A 20,825-nucleotide genomic window follows, 5' to 3' on the forward strand; every position below is an offset into this window, starting at 1 on the left:
CAGTATATTGTATATACGAATACTTACATCACAATATGTATTGTAGCATTTTGTATATTTAAATTTATTTATTTCAATAATTGATGAAACATATATGAAACTGTTATATATATATGTATATAAATTATATTATAGAGGGTTTACATAAGTATAGAATAGAGAAATTGTAATTAATTATTATATTTTGTATGTATATGGTGAACAAATATTTATTTTCAAGATTTTAATTAATTATTAAGTATTTTATTAATGATATATTACTATTCTTAACGGGAAAAATTTATTTATTCATTATCATAATTTTATAACAAAGTATTAAAATTAATTATTTTTGGGAGCGGGCTAAACGGGAGCAATTATTAAATTTATAATACTCATAGTAGTTATTTATAATGTTGAAATATAACACATTTCAGGATATAATATTAGAGTAATAGAATATGTATTAGAATATAATTTGAAGTAAAATTGTGTTATACAAAAAAAAATTGTGTTCGAAAATTACTCCAATATAAAAATTTTCTCAATCAATTCAAAAGTGAAATTTATTTTTAAAAATTACTTTTATTCTCTTATTTATGGTTCTCTTTTGATTCCGGGACAGTAAAAATCAATTGTTATTATACGCTTAATACTTGTTATGTATTATTATGGATATAATATACATAAATACACAGATATTTATATACTTTGTAAAACAGAGAAGCATTTATACTTGTACTGATTTTATGCTTGTAAGATTTTTAATATAATTATTATTGGATTAAATATACATTGTTGCAATATGTAAATTTACTTGTTGAATATATGTGGATTAAATGTTACATATAGATAAATAATGCTAATTAGTAGCTATACATATTACAAATAATCATTATCCGTGTTTAATCGTATGTAAATCGTGTAAAATTGAATATTATGTAGTAGCAACTATACATATATGTATGTGCACATTAGTGCAATTTTTGTTCATTATTTTGTGGTAATTAGATATAAATTACAAATTAGTCTAGTTAAAACTTATAGTATAACATAATGATTTTTTTTTGCTCAAAAAAATAATTACATCTACATATTTAATTTACTAATTTTTTGAAATTTTAATAATAATACACATTTCTGTATTAGTGACCAAGGTCAATATATTGGTTCGTGTAGAAATTATTATAACAGTTTTGCTTTAGAGAGAATCAAATAGGTTAGAAAATATAACAAGATAACCAAAATTAAGAAAATATATTCTATTGAATTTTTTACTTAATTTGATTTTGACCGTCGCTATTATTATTTATTCTAATTTAATATATGATATTACTGCTTTAATCAAATAAATATATTTTTATTTATATAATATATCCCTTTATATAGCGGGATAATAAAAAATGTATTCAGTTCCATTAAAATATGTTCTCAAAAAGCATTAAATTGAAATGAATCCCTATAAATTACTCATCTCTAAAAATAGTAGAATAACTAAGAACAATTTCAATTGTTATAAAATTTTTGTAATATTAAAAAAAAAAATTCTCTTTACTTTCGGTCACATGTAGCTGTAATTCATATAAAGTAATCTATTTTTAAAGAGTTCGTGTATATTATGCATTATTAGTATTAAGAAATACATAAATGGGGTTGTATTCGAAGACAGTAATCTAAAATAAGCAATCAAAAATGTATTCTTACTGTTAAAGCAAGTATTATTCAATACAGTACAGTACTCACTATTCAGTGCAGTTATCATATTATACAGTATAGTACTCATTTTTTGAAAGCATAATATTATAAAAGAAAGAGTAAAATTTTTGTATGAAAATTTAAATAAAACTCTCTTAAGCCTTTCCTTATTAATTCTGCAAATTTATTTTTCAGTTGAAAAGTAAAAGTTTATTATGAAACTATCAGGAAACAAAAAAAATTCTAATATTTTGAATTTTTAAAATATTTTTAATGGTTCTTTTATTAAATATTAAAATCATTTTTCCTTTCGTTTCAAAATACTTTTTAATCCTGTTCATGGGATTTATGATTTCTTTGAAGAATTGGAATTGAATTTGAAAAATACAAATATCCTAAAATATTTAAAATTTTTCATAATATTTTATTTTTTTACTTATTCTAATTTTGTTATAAAATAAATTATTTATGAACTATGATTTATAATATTCTAAAAGGATAACAGTAATTTTAAAATGCTCTTTATATAATTTTTAATGTAATATTATTATACCTTACTATACAACACACTTATATATTGAGAAACCCATTAAGATAGGAAGAAGAGGATTAAGGAAGGAGTAAAACACACGAGTTTTCTTTATGTAAAAGAAGAAACAGATTTGTAAAACGTGAATAATTTTCTCTATAATTTTATTTTTTTCAGGTTTTCTTTAATATTCTTAAATACCTATATGTATATAAATTGTTATAAACAAAAATAGTCTCTACAGAATTTTAAGATTGCACATGCATCACATCTCTTGCATATTATGTATGTATGTATTCATATATAATAAATATATATATTGAAAATCTATTCACAAAAGGTATAAGAAATATAAGAAAACAATAAAATAATATTTATTTAAAATAATATGATGGTGGGTTGAATTCCTTGATGATTATGATTATTTTATATAAAATAAAAATATTTTCATTCAAAGTTTTTTCTATCAAATAAAATAATATTAGTAATCCTTATAAAATTTATTATAAAAGAATATTCATTATATACGTATGGAATATATTTATAACCCACGTGTATTGAAAAAAATGTAAAGAAAGAAAACTTTAAACATTAACAACAACACCATTTCATTCTATTTTTTTTTTTCAATATTATTATTATTATTATTACGGTCTCGAAGGTCTCTATATGATGATTTTCTCTTTTTACTATTATTATTATTATTATTATTTTTGTTTTAATAGTCAAAGTATTGCAATATTTTACATTTATATCCTTATTTATATAATATATAATAATATTATGTGCATCTCATATATATAAAGGTAAAAGGACTTTTTTCTTTTCGTAATAAAAGAACAGATGAATCCTTAGAGTGCAATTTTTTTTTTATAAATAAATAAATAAAAAAAAATAGCAAAGAAATATGAAAAGAAAATAGAACAGAGAATAGCATTTTATTTGTTGCTATATTGCTGTTTTGCAACTGTTGTTATTCTTCTTGTTTTTACTCATTATATATCGTTTTATTTTATTGCTATTGCTCTCTATGCTCATAATACTTGCATATACTGTACATAGTTGCTGTGTCGTTTTTGCTATGTTAGTTGTTGTTGTTGGTTGTTGCTAAATTTTGTTTAAATTTTTTTTTTTTTGTCAAGGTTTTTTCATCTCTTAGAAGAGCATTAATTTTTGTTTTTGCCTCTTTATTGCTTTTATTTTGTTACTGGTTTTTATATTTTGTTGTTTTTTTTTTGTTTTTCTTGTTCCTAAAATCGAGTAAAAGTTTATGGAAGACTGGTGCATTTTTTGGTGCATAAAATAAATTTTTCACATTTTTTTTTTATTATTTAATTTTTTTGTTTTCCTTCCATCGTTTATTTAAATACAAAGAGGAGAAAAAGAAGAGAAAAGCAAAATAAATATAACAAAAAAAAAAACAGTTGGTATAAAAAATTTTTTATCTTATGTGCGCGCTCAATTATTAATCAAGTCAAAAAATTTTTAAAAGAAAAAAAACTGAGAAGATTTTTCAAATTTTCACATGCTATTCGAACTCTCGTTATTATACCCGTACGAACGTATGTTCGAAGGGTATACTAAATTTGCCTTACCGTTTGTAACGCTAAGAAATAACGGTGTTAGATATAGACTCAAGTGTATGTTTTTGATCAGCGTCAAATTCTGAGTTGATTTAGCTTTGTCTGTCCGTCCGTCCGTCCGTCCGTCCGAACGATAACTCAAAAACTAATTGAGCTAAGTTCACCAAATTTTCACAAATGATTTATTGTAGTAAGTGCCAGAACCCTATTTAAATTGGACGTGATCGGGGTACCGGTTCGGGTAGCTGCCATACAACTTCAAAATTTATTTGGCTATATCTCAGAAACTATAAAAGTTGTGGTATTGAAATTTCACACAAACGAATATATTAGTAGGGCCAATGTGTCTCATAAAAGTCGTTGAAATTACTTGGCTCCTTCTGGTACCTGCCATACAACTTCAAAAGTTATTTGGCTATATCTCAGAAACTATAAAAGCTGTGATATTGAGATTTCACACAAGATAATATATTAGTAGGGCCGATGTGCTTGATAAAATTCGCTAAAATTTCTTGGCTCTTTCTGGTAGCTGCCATACAACTTCAATAGTAGTTTGGCACAACCAGTATTTTGAAAAACACATAGTACTGAAATTTTGCATAAATTAATACGGCAACTTAAAGTCATAGTCTGCCCCAGAGTTAGTTATGGCACATTAGTTATTCGCACATAGGATAACAAATTCGTACGGGTATCACAGAGTTGACAAAGTCAACTCTACTTTTTTTCTCGTTTTTTTTCAGAATTTATACTAAATTTTTTTTCTTTAGTTTTTTGTTCAATCTAAATGCTAGTATGCATATACAATTTAATTTAACAAAATGATAAATGAGTGGCGTATAAAAGTATTAAGGTCAAAATATTTGCATTTTAAATCTAGTACGATTACCTTATCGATTATCTTTAATTTTTATTTCAGATATTCTTATGGAAATTTAATTACAAAATCCTTCTTTCCCTAAAATTAAATTATATTTTATTAATTATGATGAAATTATTTAGAAAATAAGAAATATTTGAATTAAGAATTTTTGAAAATGACGATTTAACAAAGCTTTTAAAGAAAAATGGGGTCAAATTATTGTGTCTTAATTTTAAATTGAGATTTAAAATTTTACAATTAAATTAGTTTTGGTCTAAATTTACTCGTATATAAAAAAAGAACGGATTTGATTTTTGTGAATTCTTTTTCGAACTAATACCTTAAGCATCCTTGGTTCTTAACCTCTACAGTATTTCGTAACACCAAAAGTATGAACAAATAAAAATCGCTACAATTGCTCGAAGCAACAATATTCACAATATAGGAATGTTATAGAGAAGAGATGAGGTGTCATACGGCAATTTATTGTTGCGATCAGTATTTTGAGTATGGAAACACGGTTACCCCTTATAATTAATAATGTTGGTTAGCAAAAAAAAAATTTATCTGCCCATATCTTATTGATTCGATCTGCTTCTTTCGCTATTGTAGAGATCCAAGTATACCTGGGTTCATTTATTTTAAAATTCAAGGTCCCTTGGCTATGGCTTTAATTCTATTGGCTTCGATCATTGTGATATTAATAATATAGATTTTCTGAGCGTTTTCTCAGAAAAAAAATCCATAAGAATGCAATAATTTTTGTAATCATAAGAAACATTACTGTGTAACCTTAAGCTAAATTGTGGACCTATTGAAATATTTCAAAAATAATAAGTTGGAACTCCTTTTGTGAAAGAAAATTAATAAAAAAAAAAAAAACAATTCTTAGTATCATTCTAAAATTGATTTTTTGAATGAATCGCTTTGTCTTACAGAATAACTTTTTTAAATTTAAAAGTTTTTAATTTAATAATTAGGGATGGAAAATTTTTAGTTCGAAAAATTTTACTAAATTAAATTTAAAATTTTTTCTTTTAGAAATTGAGAATAAAAATTTCAAACAAACAAGGCAAAGTCAAAGGAAAATTTAATAAAATTTTATTTTGTCATCCCGAAATGGTATGCTTTTAAAAATGTGTGTTTGAACATAAAAAGAAGTTATTAAAAATAATTGAAACTTCTTTCCAAAACTATAATTTTTTTTATATTCCGGAAAAGTACACAAAATTTAAAGTATAAAATAGTACAGAAAATTGAAAGGTCCTTACCGAGATTATAAAAATTTCTTGATTTTCCATCTATGTACATAAGGATTTTAAGTATACGATTTTCAAATTTTATTATAATAAAATGAAAAAAGAATAATGTCCTTTCTGTGTATCGTTTTTAAAATCTCTAAAGGATTCTTATTCTTAAAGCCATCACAATTCACCTTATTTATTTTACAATTTTATGTCATTCCCTTGTCATATATCACAACTTATAAATTACTTTTTATACCTTCTTTCAAAAAAAATATTAAGAGAAAATTTTAGTTTATTAAAAAATCATTTGTTCTATGTGTAAGTGTATGTGATTGTGTATATGGTGTTGATAGGTTCATAAGATTTTGTCCATTCATGTCCATATTTGTTGATTTTTATAGAAGATTATTAAAGGATTTTTTTTCTGATGCACATACTCTTGATTTTTGGTAACAAAATCTCTTTTTTTGTGACAAATTATTTTAAAAGTATGTGACAAATTCCAGAGCTTTTAATCAATAATTTTATTTTATTTAAAAAAAATTTTTTAATATTAATTTTAATATGATTTTTCGGATGACAGAGAATTTATACTGCATTTTTTGAAAATGTAGTCAGAATCAGAACACCTCTTGTTCTCTACTAAATTACTCTTAATTAGTTTATCTGCTACTATGTCAGTGGATCACACTTTGATGACATTTTTGAATGGCTCTAACATGAAAACGGCTTAATGTAGAAAGCTGGGGTCTGGAACTTTAGACACAGTTCTTTGTCGGGAAGGTTTGAGTGATTCTTTTGAGTTATCTTTTTGAGTGCCTTTTTAAAGGATTTTTTGAAGTGACTTTTATAAGTGATTTTTGAAATGACTTTTTTGAGGGTCTCATGGTAGAAAGCTGGGGTTTGGTCTTTTTTAGCTGGAGTTATTTCGAGGGATTTTTTAAATGTTTCACTAGAATCTTTAAATAGGATTTCCTTTAATGTTGTACATGAATGCACAAACATAGCCAACAAAATCTACATCCGGAGTAGTTAGCACCATTTTTAAAATAGATTCAAATTAAATTTCTATTTAAGGTTTAAATTAAATTAATCAGATCATTTGATTTTACTCACATATTTTGCCATTCATAAAAATTATGACAAAAGTTCATAATTAATTTACGATTATAGCATTTCCAGGAGAAGTAAAGATCCTAGAATAACAAGTTACAAATTAAATGTTAAATTGACGGCAGCATAAAAATCATCCTAAAATATTTTTACTTTATAATCTTTGAGTCTATCAAAAAGGAAAAAAATTTTCGAGTCTCTCTTAAATGGAGAACAAGATGCAATTTAAATATTTTGATCACGATTTATCAATTTATACAATTTTTTTTTTGTTTCTTTTCTAATTTGAGTTTTAGGATACAAAAAACAATAGAAAAACAAATTTTAAAATGAAATTAACAAAAAAATCAAAAAAAAATTGTGTCATTCCACATGATTTCGAAAAAAATTTCCATATAGTTTGGTTTATTGTTGGCTTATTTATTGTCATTTTCAAGGAAGGATGAATAAATATTTGTAAAAATTTTAAATTTTCTATTTTATGAAAATGTGCAAAAAAAAAAACTCCTATATCCTGCTAAATATATTAATATTTATCTATTGTACGTGTATATGTGCAGACAGACACATAGTACTGTATAAATGTACATACATAGAATGTAATTCCCACGTTGATATATGAAACCGAAACCAAATATAAAAAATTTCGGTGTTTGATATTTTGTAATTTTCCATAAATTAAATACTCGTATGTGAGAGAAAAAAAGGATAACAGAACAAATAATGTGTAGTATATTGGAAACTTATGATCAGGATACACAAAAAAAAATTTATAACATTAAAACGACCCCAGAGGCATGAGGGCAAATAACAAAAAAACTATATGAAGTAGGTGCATGTAAGTAGTTGATTTGGTAAACTCTAGGAATTTTTTACTCTAAGATATTTTTGAATTTATGAATTAAAAATTTAGAAATCAAAATTCTTCTTGAAATATTCAGTCAAACTATTAAAATCAAATAATTTGCGTGGCGAGTGTATTAAGTTCGAAGTTGCTAATTGCTAGATTGCCAGGAATATATGATTGTTAATTATAAGACCCTTATTTCTGAAAAACAAAAATTTATTGTTGCAGTTCTTTTAATAAATTCTTCTTTTCAATTAAGTATTGTCAATTTCTTATGAAAACTATTCTTTCATTTGCGTGTATGTACATAAATTGTACAATAACGTCACAGTAAATTATACTATCGGAGAATTTGCTGTCCCGGCCAGTAATCATCTTAAAATTGAGATGACAAGTGATGAGAGTTAAGAGAATGCAATTTAATTTTATTATTATTTATTTTGTATTTAATTGTATTAGATATCTAATTTTTACGATATTTAATGTTGTGATTGTACCGTTTTTCTAAATATAATTGCGGTATGAAATTTATTTTGATTTTTAGATTTAATACTAAATGTACATTTATTGTAGGGTTTACATCAAAGGATTTCATAGTTAAATTGTTTGCATTAAAAATTTATAATGAACGGAGACGACAAAATTGTATGAAAAAGAATGAAGAATAATAATAGAACGTATACATTTATATAATACCATTCCAAAACTACTACATGTATCAGTACATAGAAAGCAAACATACATGTGGCTTTATAAATTATTTCTTTCTATTTCCTATTTCTATATTTTTATTTTAAAAACGCGTCCTCTTCCTCTATGACAATTTTTTTATTTTTTATTATCGTTTCTCTCGCGAATGATAAATGTAAATAACGTGAATTTTGTGTGTGCATAAAATGCTTTGTTTGTATAAAGGCGTTCTCTATATTTACAATTTTATACGAGTATTTGAATAAAAATACTAAATTTATTTTCATTTCGAAAAAAAAAAATTCTAATATTATAATATATTTTGTTTAAAATCCTTATTTGATTCTTTAATTAAATATTGAATTTAAATTGGTGGAAGAAAGTTTGTCGAAATTATTTAAATTTTTGGTTTTATATTGACACTTTATATTTTGAATTATTTTAACAAAATGTTATAAGGTTAAATATCAGATTTGTTTGTGGCGGTGGCAAAATTTAATTTTCGAAAATATGACATGATTTTTAATTTAATGAATTTCTTATAAAAAAAAATGGTTTCTGTAAATGGTTCTCCTGTGATTATAGTTGAAAAATATAATTTTGAAATAATTGGAAAACTTTATTTAATTTTATGATTATTACAAATATATTTTTGAGAAATGAATAATTTGAGCCCATTTGTAGCCATTGATAGTGATTGATTGTGTTTGCCATTGTATAATGATAGTTAGCTAAAGAATTGAGAATATTTTTGTATGATTAGTAAGCAAATTTTAATAGTACAATAGAATTGAAAAGCATATACAATTGCTTTGGATTTCAAATATCAATCAATTGTTGTCTTAATTCTGTTCTCTACTGTATACAAAAAAAATTTTAAATTTCCGGGTGCCATCCCGATTTTATAGCCCCAACAATAAATAAACTCCCTAATTGTATGCATTGTGGTCAAATAACCATTCATTCTTCACAAAAGTCTTGAGCAAATAATCATATATACTTTTTCAAGAATTTATTGAAAATTTACAAGTTGGATTGAATTTATGTAAAAATTTTTAGTACAAAAATTAATGCAGCTTCTGTCGAAACACTTGCCGAAAGTAGCATGTTAATGAATAATATTTATAATAAACAACCCATGCCTAATTTTATTCTGAAATTTTTATTTAAAAGGAATGACAAGAATTTGGTTGTTTCATATATATATACTCTAAATTATCTGTAATAGAATTTTGAAGAATATTAAAATCTTACACTACACTTAGCTTTTAATCAAATATAAAAAAAAAATATGAAAAATTGCATACCTTTTGGCGCACTAATTAATTTTTTTTTTTTTTTGAAACTATTTTGTAAGATTTTCTCTTTTATTTATTTGTGTAGCGAATTTGTGGTTCGAAAATGGTGAAAGAATTTTTTTTTTTTTGTTTTTTTTTTAATAACTACAAAATTTCTTTTTACTTTTTTTTTTGTTTATTATTATTAATATTGAGTATTTGCAGCGTATATTCCGTTAAGGTTTTTGAATGACCTAGTTGTGGAAAAATATATATATATATATATTTTAGAAGCTTAATATAAAAAATAATCGTCCTTGAGTTCTGTTTTACTGTTAACAAAAAAAAATTTTTTTTTTATGATTTTTGTCGAATTTTTCGTAGCGAGCATGTCAAAATTTTCATAATTAAAAATGAAGTTTTTTTTTTTTTATTTCTCTTTTTTATAAAAATATTTTTATTATTATTTTTTATTATTTTAATTTTACTTTGTTTATTCTGGATTAAAAGAAGAGCCAGAAAAAAAAGGATAATATACGATGAATCCTTTATGTGCATTAAGATTCTCCTTTATTTTTAATTGAAACAGAAATATAGAGTGAATTTATGTGTGTATGTATATTCAATGCAAATATGTATAATTTTAGTTGAATATTATTTCACTTTCATGTTCATTAGAAATGAGGGGACGAGAAGTGACTCATTTCGCATTTATCGTCCTTGATGTTTATATTTCTCTATATTGTGTTTGCTCATATCTATGTATTTATTAATTTAGACGAAAAAAGAAAATTTTTTTCCATATAATATATTAAAATAAAAATATTCACATATTATCCTTTCTATAATATAAACATAAATATAATTTTTAACTCTTAATTGTTGCATTGAAGTATATTAATATACACATAACATATAAACATATATGAGTTCAGTATGTGTGTACTTAAAAAAATTTCTCTTATTTCAGTCTAATAAAATTCTTCAATATAATTTTCATTTTTCCTCTTGAATTGAAATTTTTTTTTAACCTAAATAATAAGAAATATGGCGTATATGTATATAATATGTGCGTTTGTATATGGTATAAAGAGACAAAATCATCTTGTTTTCTGTTTTGTTTGTTTTTCAATTAAGAACAATGCTAAAAATTTCAATTTATTTTCTTACATTTAATATAAGAAATTCATAATATTGATCTTTAAATAAATATACACACATTATATATACATAGTATATAAGTGTATATAGATACGAAAAACTAAATATAGGGTGTGTGCTGTTTTATACGCATTTTTTAATTTAACAGAAAATCAGAAGCAATCTCAACTGGAAATTAAAGTGCGGTTAACAGTAAATGTGTACTCGCACTACTTGTTATAGTTTGCATACAGAAGATTTGCAAGTTTTAAATTTCTTATTATATATAGAGAATTTTTAATATAAATTTCACAGCCCTAAACGGAATTCCGTAATTTTTAAAAGGGATACGTAAAAGGTGTAATATGAGAATTTGGAAATTTAAAATTTATTTTCGAACATTTAAATTATTCTAACAGGAACATACTCTTGCATTTATAAAATTTAGTATTAGTAAGTAATAAAATTTCTTCATAAAAAGATAACAAGAAAATAATTCCTGGATAACAAGAAAACATCTTTAAATGAAATTATTATTCCGATCCCTTGAATTTTCTAACAAAAAGTCTCACTATAAGAGGAATTCCGATATACTCTATGAATGCAATAAATTTTATGAATTTTGCGATAATTTAAATGCCCAGTTTGACTTACGCGTAACCTTAAAAACTCTCCTTATATTCAGGTTCAACTGTATAACTTTATGTATTAGTGTACAACTGTGCCTGCATATTGTTCTTATTTCTGCCTATATTCTTGCATATTATTTTTAAAATACATCAATTTTATAAAGTGAAAAATCTTTTATGTATGAGCATAATTTTATAGATTTTAAATTTAAATTTATTATTTTATTATTTTCCAACTAATGTTCATGATATACGCACATTAATAAATAATATTTATAATAGCATATTAAGTATAATATATGTATAACATTTATATGTATAATTATGTACGTGTATATACATTTATTTTAATTTTAATCTCCTAATGTTCTAGATTTTCTAAAACAAAATGCTCTGATCATTTATTATTTCTGTTGTTTCACAGAATATTAAATTATTTTTTATATAACAATTGATTTTGTTATACATATATAAAATTTTAAATTCTTAATAAAGACCCCCATATAGAAATATGCAATTTATTTAGAAGAGAAAAATTATTTTAAAATTTTTGAAATTAATCAAAAAATTAATTTTTTATTGCTCTATGAATTTATTTTATATACTGCTATAGGTAAATTAATTATTAATCGATTTTTAATAAATAACAAATAAATTTATTTATTTCACATTAAATAAATAAAAAAATTTTAAAATTATGAATTTTTTCATTTTTAATTTTAAAATGATTAATTTTGCATTTATGTATGAAAAATTAAAATTTCGAAAAATTCTGAATGCAACAAATTTTGAATAGATGACCATTTAAAATCATTTATAATAAAAAAAAAAACAAATAGAATTCTATAGAACAGTTTAAAATGTTGCACTTCCATAACAAATTGAATTTATTATAAAAAATTTTTTAGTTATTGTTTCTGCATTTAAAATGCAAAATACTAAAAGTATAAAATATTTTCTCAAATGAAAAAAAAATTGGAAAATCCAAACTAGATTATACGATATTTTAAATTTGAATCCTTGCATTATCCTTTAAAAAGAAATATTTAAATAAAATTTATTTTAACCCTGAACAAAATTCTCTCTCCCTCTCTACATCTCGATAATGCTATTTTTTATTTTAGAAAGGATAATATGAATAAGAAGTTTAAAATTTTTTGAAATGGGGGTAGTTGGGGAACAAGGTTTGTGACAAGGTTAATTTATTTTCATAAAAAAATTTTGATTATCCCCCAACACCATTGAAAATTAAAAATTTTAATAAATAAAATATAGAAAATTTTTTTAATTTCAATTGTGATAATGATATTTTAATGTTCTTCTATAAAACAAGAAGAAGCAAAGGAATATTGTCAATGAATTTATGCATAATTTTTTAATTTGATAAACCACATCCAAAAAATATAATTCTACTGAAAGAAATAATTGAAAAAATTCACTACAATGCAAAAAGACAGTGATATAATTTTAATGTGAGAACAAACTTAAAACTATTTGATCACATTATATAAAAATTTGTTCCAGTTCTAGTATTTTACGCTTAAAGCAAAAAAAATATTTAATTTATTATACAAAACAATGCGTTTCACATGAAAATATCGAATATTAGATAAAATGCTAGTGTTGTTAGGAGTTAAGTCCTACCATCTCACTATAAGCATTTCAATGATTTCAAAATTCCAGTAAATTTTACTACTGTCATATATTAGTATAACAATTACATCTAATAAGTTGAAATGCTTTTTGTTACAATTACTTACTGCAAATATATTGTGAATTATTGTGAAGGATTTTTTATACTCAATGTTCACAATAAGTAATTTTCTTAAGTTATAAATAGCGAAATATTATCATAATAATAGGCTCATTTAGCAGTATTTTACTTCAGTCATATACGTATGTTTGTACCAATATGCATAAACTCAAATAAATTCGTACAGTATTAAAATGTTTAGTTGCTTATATACATATTCTAGGCATTATTTATCGTCCAAAGCATTATCGTCTTACTTAATCGATTTCCGTCTCCCAATAAGATCAAAGCGTGATATATTTATATACGCTTTTATTAATTACTGTACTTCAAACTATATAAAACATAAAATATATTTTTAATTCAAAAGATCCTTGAAAATATCAACGAACTTGTATTAAAGAAACTTAATAAAAACAAGTTAAAAGAAAAAGAAAAATCAAACAACTGAATCGCTTTTTTTTTCAACTTTGCAAAAAATTAGCAAAAGCAAAAATATTAAAACGCAACAGAACGCATCACTGCTGTTACACAACCAAAAAAAAAAACAGAAGCAGAAAAAAAAATATTTTTTCAATGTAAAAACCTTGATTTCCTCATTTCATTTAAAGCGTAAAAAGAGCTGTGGTTAACATTTTTAACAAAACAAAAAAATAAAAAGTTTTCATTGACAATCACAACTCTATTGCATATTTACAATGTTATTGAATACACACACACACACACATACACAATAACAAAGCCGATATAGAACAATATAATTGCAATATGAACGTATCGAATTTGCGTCTTGAAATAAACGTGCTTAAACTGAAAACAAAAAGAAAAATAAAAAATCAAGAAGCAAGAAATGCGCGCATCTGTAACGCTTCTGTCTACTTTACTTTTTTTTTTTTTTTTAATTTTTAGTTTTATTTTTTATTGCATCATGTTCCAATGCACTTACCAATGACTTTTTGTGATCTGCTTTTCATGTTTGATTTTTATTTCGTATTCTTCTTTGTCACAAATGTGTGTTTGTATGTGTGAGAGTGTGTACCTGCTAATTCACAAAATATTATGTAATATTTTCGTCTACATTACTCTTCAATAACCATCAAAGTTGCCATTACAAAGACCAAAATAATTTCCGTAGCAAGCAAAATTAACAAAAAATTATTTTTGTTTTTCTCATTTTTTTTAACAAAAATGCTGCCATAACTCAAAAATTGACTTCGAACTGAAGAATTCGATGAAAAATGAACACTTGGAATGACGAAACCAGCAATGAGTGGGAAAACATGAAAATTATTTTTATATTTACATTTATTCCGTTTTTCCTTCCACCTCTCCCGCTTACAAATACAAAAAACACACCAGTTTTCTACCACACAACATAACACAACATTCAATATCGTATCACTTCATAGCAATCAATTACTTGTACACACTAGTTACTTTTTTTTTTTTTGAAGGCCAAACAGTAACCAATTTACTTCCCCATTTTCTATATACATATATATATCGTCTAGAAATATGTATGTATATATACAGATTTTATTATTATTGTCTGTCTCGTTGTAGTTTTTGTTTTTTGCATAACAGCAGAAAACCTGTATGACAACTTTTTGCTTTAAATAAAAAAATCTCACTTAAATTTTACTTTATTTTTTTTGCTATCTGATATGCTTTTAATTTTTGCAAGTTCAATTTTAAAATATAAAGATAGAAAAAAAAGCAATTTTTTAATGTTGGATGCACAAACTAACACTATAAGAGTACTATGCACTTGGTTGTCTGTATAATATTACATAACAGTATTACTATTATTATTATTGGGTACACTTAATAAGAAATTGAATTAAAATGAAAAGAAAAAATGCAATAACAAAAAAAAAAAAAAAAAAAAAACAATTACAACAAGAATAAAAATCTCTTTAATTTTTAGCATTTGTAACAAAAAAAATATCAGAGCAGAACAGAGCAATGAGAGCAGTTATAAAACAGTACCCAATACTCAGAGTCAGTAGCAATAACAATGATAACAATAACATTTCTCCATTAATGTTGCATGTTTTTACAAAATAAAATCCAAAATATTTTTGACTCTTTAAAAAGAATTTCAAAAAAAAAAATTACAGCATGTGCAGATGCAAGCAATTTTTATTTTCTTGTACATATTTTTTTTTTTGTTAAAATGTAGAGTCACAAATTTACTGTGATGACATGATGATATAAGCAGGCAGCTGCATTGACCATGAAAAACAGAATAAAAAGCAATAGAGTTTTTTTTTTTTTTTGCCTTCTCTTTATTTCATTATTACTTTTTCTCTTCCTCTTTTTTCTGTGTTGTTTTCAGATTTCTTTAATAACATTTTTACTAGCATGCAAGCAATTTAGAAATTTTTATCATATTACTATAATACAATTGCATGCTTTGCTTCCGTATTATGTTTTTCCGGTTTTGTTATTATTTTTTTTTCTGGTTTTTTTTCTCTTGTCTTATGTTTTGGTTTTGTTTTACTGCTTCCAGCATTGTACCTAATTTTAATTATCTGCAATGAAACCAAATAGAGAAAATAACAAAAAAAAAAAATAACCACTACTTAATAAAATTTATGAAAATTAAAAAACCAGAAAAAACAAAAAAATAAAATAAAAAGTGGAGCTAGAAAATTGGGAAAAAGGAAATGACATTGAAGTTTTACTGTCATCTTATATTTTATTGTCTTTGCATATTGCTGAAACTATTTGCCCTTCATAAATAATAGCCAGTGTTGATAAAAGAGTAATAAATATTTTTTGAAAAATTTTTAAACTATAAAAGCTATTGTGTGAATTCAGCTGGGTTTTTGGATGCAAATAATTTTTTTTTTAAAAACAATGGCAATGAGAATTGTGAAAATCAATCATAATAAAGATTATTTTTTATGTACTTTCAAATATACTAGCTTGGGTATAAGAGAATTTACGACAATAGTCTCGGTAAATGTCTTCAATATATGGCACTTTCACAGTGAACGTTATCAAACTGACGATAATTTAAATCTCGGGAATTACTTGCATTTTCAAATTACTGTCATATACAATTATAGCATTCATTTTAAAAAAATTGTTCTTGCGAATGTAGTAGCACCTAAAAGAATGCACAAGAAATTGAAATTGACAAAGGCTTGTACTAGCAATGAGAACAGTAATTCATGCAGTTAGCAGCCTCAAGTGGAATTTATGACACAAGCGTATTTGAATTCATCACTTTTGCAAATTATTTTCTGGGAAACTGACTATATTTATAATCAAAAGAAATGCTTAACTCTTAATAATTAAAAGTCGAAATCTATAGGTTTTTATTTTTGCTAAAATAAAAATGGTGATTCATTTTAAAAATAAATATCTTGCTTCTCACTCTTACTATTACTTTAAATTGCCCTATTTTAACACCATTATCTAAAAATTTACCAGAAAGCAGAGCATTGCAGCAACAACTCCAATGTGTACTTTTATACAAAATTCTATTATATTTTTGTACTGATAGCAAGAATTGAACTGTATATAATGGTAACCTTGTATATCAAAAACGAATTGTAATATTAAATGTTAAATGTAGAAAAATATATAATCGTAAATCTAAAAAATGAAGTTTGATTCCAACAGCAACAACACCAATGAAAAGCAATAAAATATCTGAGAACATTGAATTAAAAATTTTTTTTTTCATGTTCAAGCTGTCACGAATATTTTAGCGCCTCATAAATTTAAAAAATATTCGCTGGACATACAAAATTAAAAAGTCTGTACTGAAAAATAGTAATTCTTTTGCAAGTCCTTGAATTTATCTGTTATATGGAATGGAGTTTGTGTGTCATCATAAATGTGCACAGGATGTTTGTTTTTGTACTTTTATTGAAAATTTCTTTTTGTTCTCTTTTTTTTGGTTAACTGTTTTTTAACGCGACTTCCTTTATTTTTTGTTTTAAAACTCTTAGTTGACGTTTGATACCATTTTTATTTTTAATGTAGCGAAAGGACAACAAAAATAAAGAGGCAAAAAATAAATTTTAAAGTCCTTAAAGATTTTTTATTTTTTTTTTTTTTTGCTTTTTTACTTGTTAGTGGCAACTTCATTGTCTTCTTTTGACATTTTTCTCTTTTATAGTTATTGATTTTTTTTTCATGTTTTACAATAATAAAATAAAAAGAAAAAGAATAGAAACGAAAAGAAAGACGCATTTTATTTTCCTTTGTTTGTTGTCCTCATGCCGCCTTTTCTATGCTTATTAACGTCCTTTATTCCACTTTATGGTTATTTCTTACAATATTATTTAAAATCCTTTTGTTTGCATCTTTTATTTTCTACTTAACATTAAAAAAGTTTAATGAAAAAAGTTAAAACAGACAGGGAATTTTAAGTAATGATCCAAAAAAAAAAATAATGAAATTTATTTTAAAGAAAAATTGAAATCAGTGAATTTTTCCGTCCAATTATAGCAATTTATGAGACAAGAGTATATTGATGAGTTGAACACTATATTAGTATTTGAGCAGATATCTACAGAGCTAAGCAGATTTACATAATTTTTTTTTTATAAATACAAATTGAATGTAATAATTGAAATTTAGAATCTATTCAAAATTAGAAGAAGAATTCGGTGAAATCTTCCACCACTATTCTTTTAGTCACCACATTTGATATAATAGGGTTAACAATTGAAAATTGTTGCAGTTTTCATTATAGAATTTCACGTTTCGAAATAGATTTTATTCAGAAAATTGCAACGTTTCTGAATAATAACCCATTACGTCAAGTGATGGGACTATGCAACGCATATTTGCCTACATATTGTTATGTGACATATTAAAAAATTCAATTGCCGTACCATGTACATCACATGTTCTTATATGAAATCCTTTATTATATGTACCCTATATAAACAAGCAGCCTCTACATTAAAAACATCCTGATTTTTGTTCGTAATTTCATCCGACAAAACTACCGTTTGTAAGCCGAATTTTAATTTTGAATGAACATGTTACAATAATTTATAAGGAGAAACCAGTGTAAAGGACCATTAGTAACGAGTTTTTTCAAATTTTGTTCGAATTCTTTTTCTAACTCTTGCAAAAATTTAATAAGTACAACAGGAATTCGGCCTTATACACCTAACTCTACGAATTCTCATCAAAATTTTTAGTTCAACAGCTCATCGCTCATCATAATTACTTAATGGTTAATTTGTTTCTGTCTAATTTTGTTTCTTTCTCTTATTAATATAGAAAATGGCAAAGAGCAAGGAATAAAAACAGAGAGAAAGAAAACGAAAAAAAAAGGAAACAGAAATAATATAATAAATAAGAGAGGATTTAAAAATATTAGTGAAGATTTTTCTTTTTGTATTTTATTTATTTTTGTTTTTTTTTTTCATACAATAAAATTTATTATTATTTGTCTAGGATAATAAGGATAATCCAATTTAAATATAATGTAGGAAAAGTAAATTCCATATTGTTTATTATTTTTTTAGTTTATTTGGTTTTCTGTTTTTGCCCATTATTCTTCACGTTTTAATTGGATTTTTATAGTAAAGTTTTTGGGAAAAATTTCAGCTTTTTTTTTTAAATAATTTTCTGGTTTATGCTTTATTAAAGAAAGAAATCCAAAACTGAAATGAAATATTAAAATTTTCTGTTAAAAGTCAAAGATTTTATTTTTTTTTGGTTTTGTTTTGTTAAATTAAATTATATATGATAAGCGTATATAGTGTCATTTAATAGAATTATGAAAATAGAACAATAATTTGGGATTTTTTATTTAAATAAATTGAATATTGGAGGGGATTTGAATATAAACAGGTTCTTGAATTTAAATAATAATCAAAATAGTGGAGATGAATGTAATGCAATTGTAATGTAGTTAAAATTTATTAAAATTCGAATTTAACATAGCTCTTCATATATAGATTCTAATATAAATGTTTTAAAATTTACAACACTTAAATTAATTAATTATAAATATTTTATTAAATTTTGTTATTTATTTTTTGCCTTTTCAGGTCCAAAACATGTGAATAGCCTTTTATTAAGATCAGAAGTTCTATATAGATTAAATCATTTTAAAAGCTCATTAGCGGATGCAGATAGCGCTTTAAAATGTAATCCAACATCAGCCAAGGTAATTAGAAAATTTTATTATAAATTAATGTTACAAAATATACTGTTATTATGCAATTATGAATGTATGTTTGTATGTATAAATGACAAAATAAAATTCAATTTTTTAAACTTACAGCCACGATCTCATCATGAGACCTTATTAAATTTATATTCAGTTATTTTAATAAAAAAGAATGAGCTTTGTCACGTGAGCCTGTTTACCAAGAAATATCATTGAATTTTTTGACAGATCGATTTATTTTTTACATTATTACATAATATGTACTTTGATGTTGTCAAAAAAATAGCTCACTTATATTTTACTTATTCTCTCGTGAATTGACATCTAATTTTAATTTTACTTACCTTGTGACAAACTGCGCAATTTTCTTGTTTGTTTTTTCATTTCTTTATAAAAAGTGCAATAGTCGTTTGTTTTAATGATTTTTCACTAATATACGTACAGCTACACATATACATAAACCTAAATATTTTAATTAAAAATTTTAAGGTGTGAATGACATTAAAGCTTATTTGTATAAAATATAGATGTCTCTGTATTTATTTTTGTATGAAATGTGTAAAAAAAAAAATATTTTTTTTTTCTGTATGACAAGACAATGACGTTTTGAATTTTTTCCGCATCAAATTTGTCGTCGTATTTACAAATTGTTATTCTCTATACTCTCTTTGTATCTTCTCTTTTCTCAAATTTAATTTATTGTGTTCTATGTGGTTCGATTCTATTATTAATTTATTTATTTACATTTTATTTTTATTTTAATTTTCAACAATAATATTCTATTTTTTTTTTCTATTCTTTTTTGTTTTAATTTATTTGGCATCTTGTCAAAAATATTATAACGTTTTGGTTACATTATCGTCGACGTTTTGTTGTGTCGTGTCACAACTTCAATATTGTTTTGTTTTGGTTTTCATTTTTATTTTATTACAAAAAAACAAAAAAGCAAAAATTGTTTTGTTTTTTCTTTCCTGAATGAATAATCTTATTGTTAAAGAAATTATTTTTAAGAAATGAAAACGAAAAAAGCGAGAAAATTCAGTACAAAAACTTTTGTTTACATACTTATGTATGTGAGTATATTTTTAAGAGGTAAAAATTGAAGACGTTTCTCCCTTAAAATTAATGTATGAATGTAGACGAACGTATATTCATCTTCACAATATTTGAGGAAAACAAAGACTGTGTATTCGCAGACAATAGCATTGTATTAAACTATATATACACTAGAAATCTAAAATTATTCGAGATATTTACTATTCTGGTCTATGGGATGTGATTTGTGCATTTTAATGTTTTCAATATTTTGGTAGTTTTCATATTAAAAATA

At 24.0% G+C, this 20,825-nt stretch overlaps 1 protein-coding gene across 3 annotated transcripts in view; it reads left to right on the forward strand.

The window, feature by feature from the left end:
* LOC129611594 (LON peptidase N-terminal domain and RING finger protein 1) overlaps positions 1 to 20,825 on the forward strand; it is a 109,017-nt gene that overhangs the window by 76,837 nt on the left and 11,355 nt on the right. For all 3 annotated transcript variants that reach the window (XM_055524802.1, XM_055524803.1, XM_055524804.1), the window contains exon 3: positions 19,374 to 19,492. In XM_055524802.1, coding sequence (XP_055380777.1) covers positions 19,374 to 19,492 — 119 coding nt within the window. The remainder of the gene's footprint in view (positions 1 to 19,373; positions 19,493 to 20,825) is intronic.

Source organism: Condylostylus longicornis, unplaced genomic scaffold, assembly GCF_029603195.1.
Source record: "Condylostylus longicornis isolate FDR11 unplaced genomic scaffold, ASM2960319v2 ptg000053l, whole genome shotgun sequence".
Taxonomy (NCBI): Eukaryota; Metazoa; Arthropoda; class Insecta; order Diptera; family Dolichopodidae; genus Condylostylus; species Condylostylus longicornis.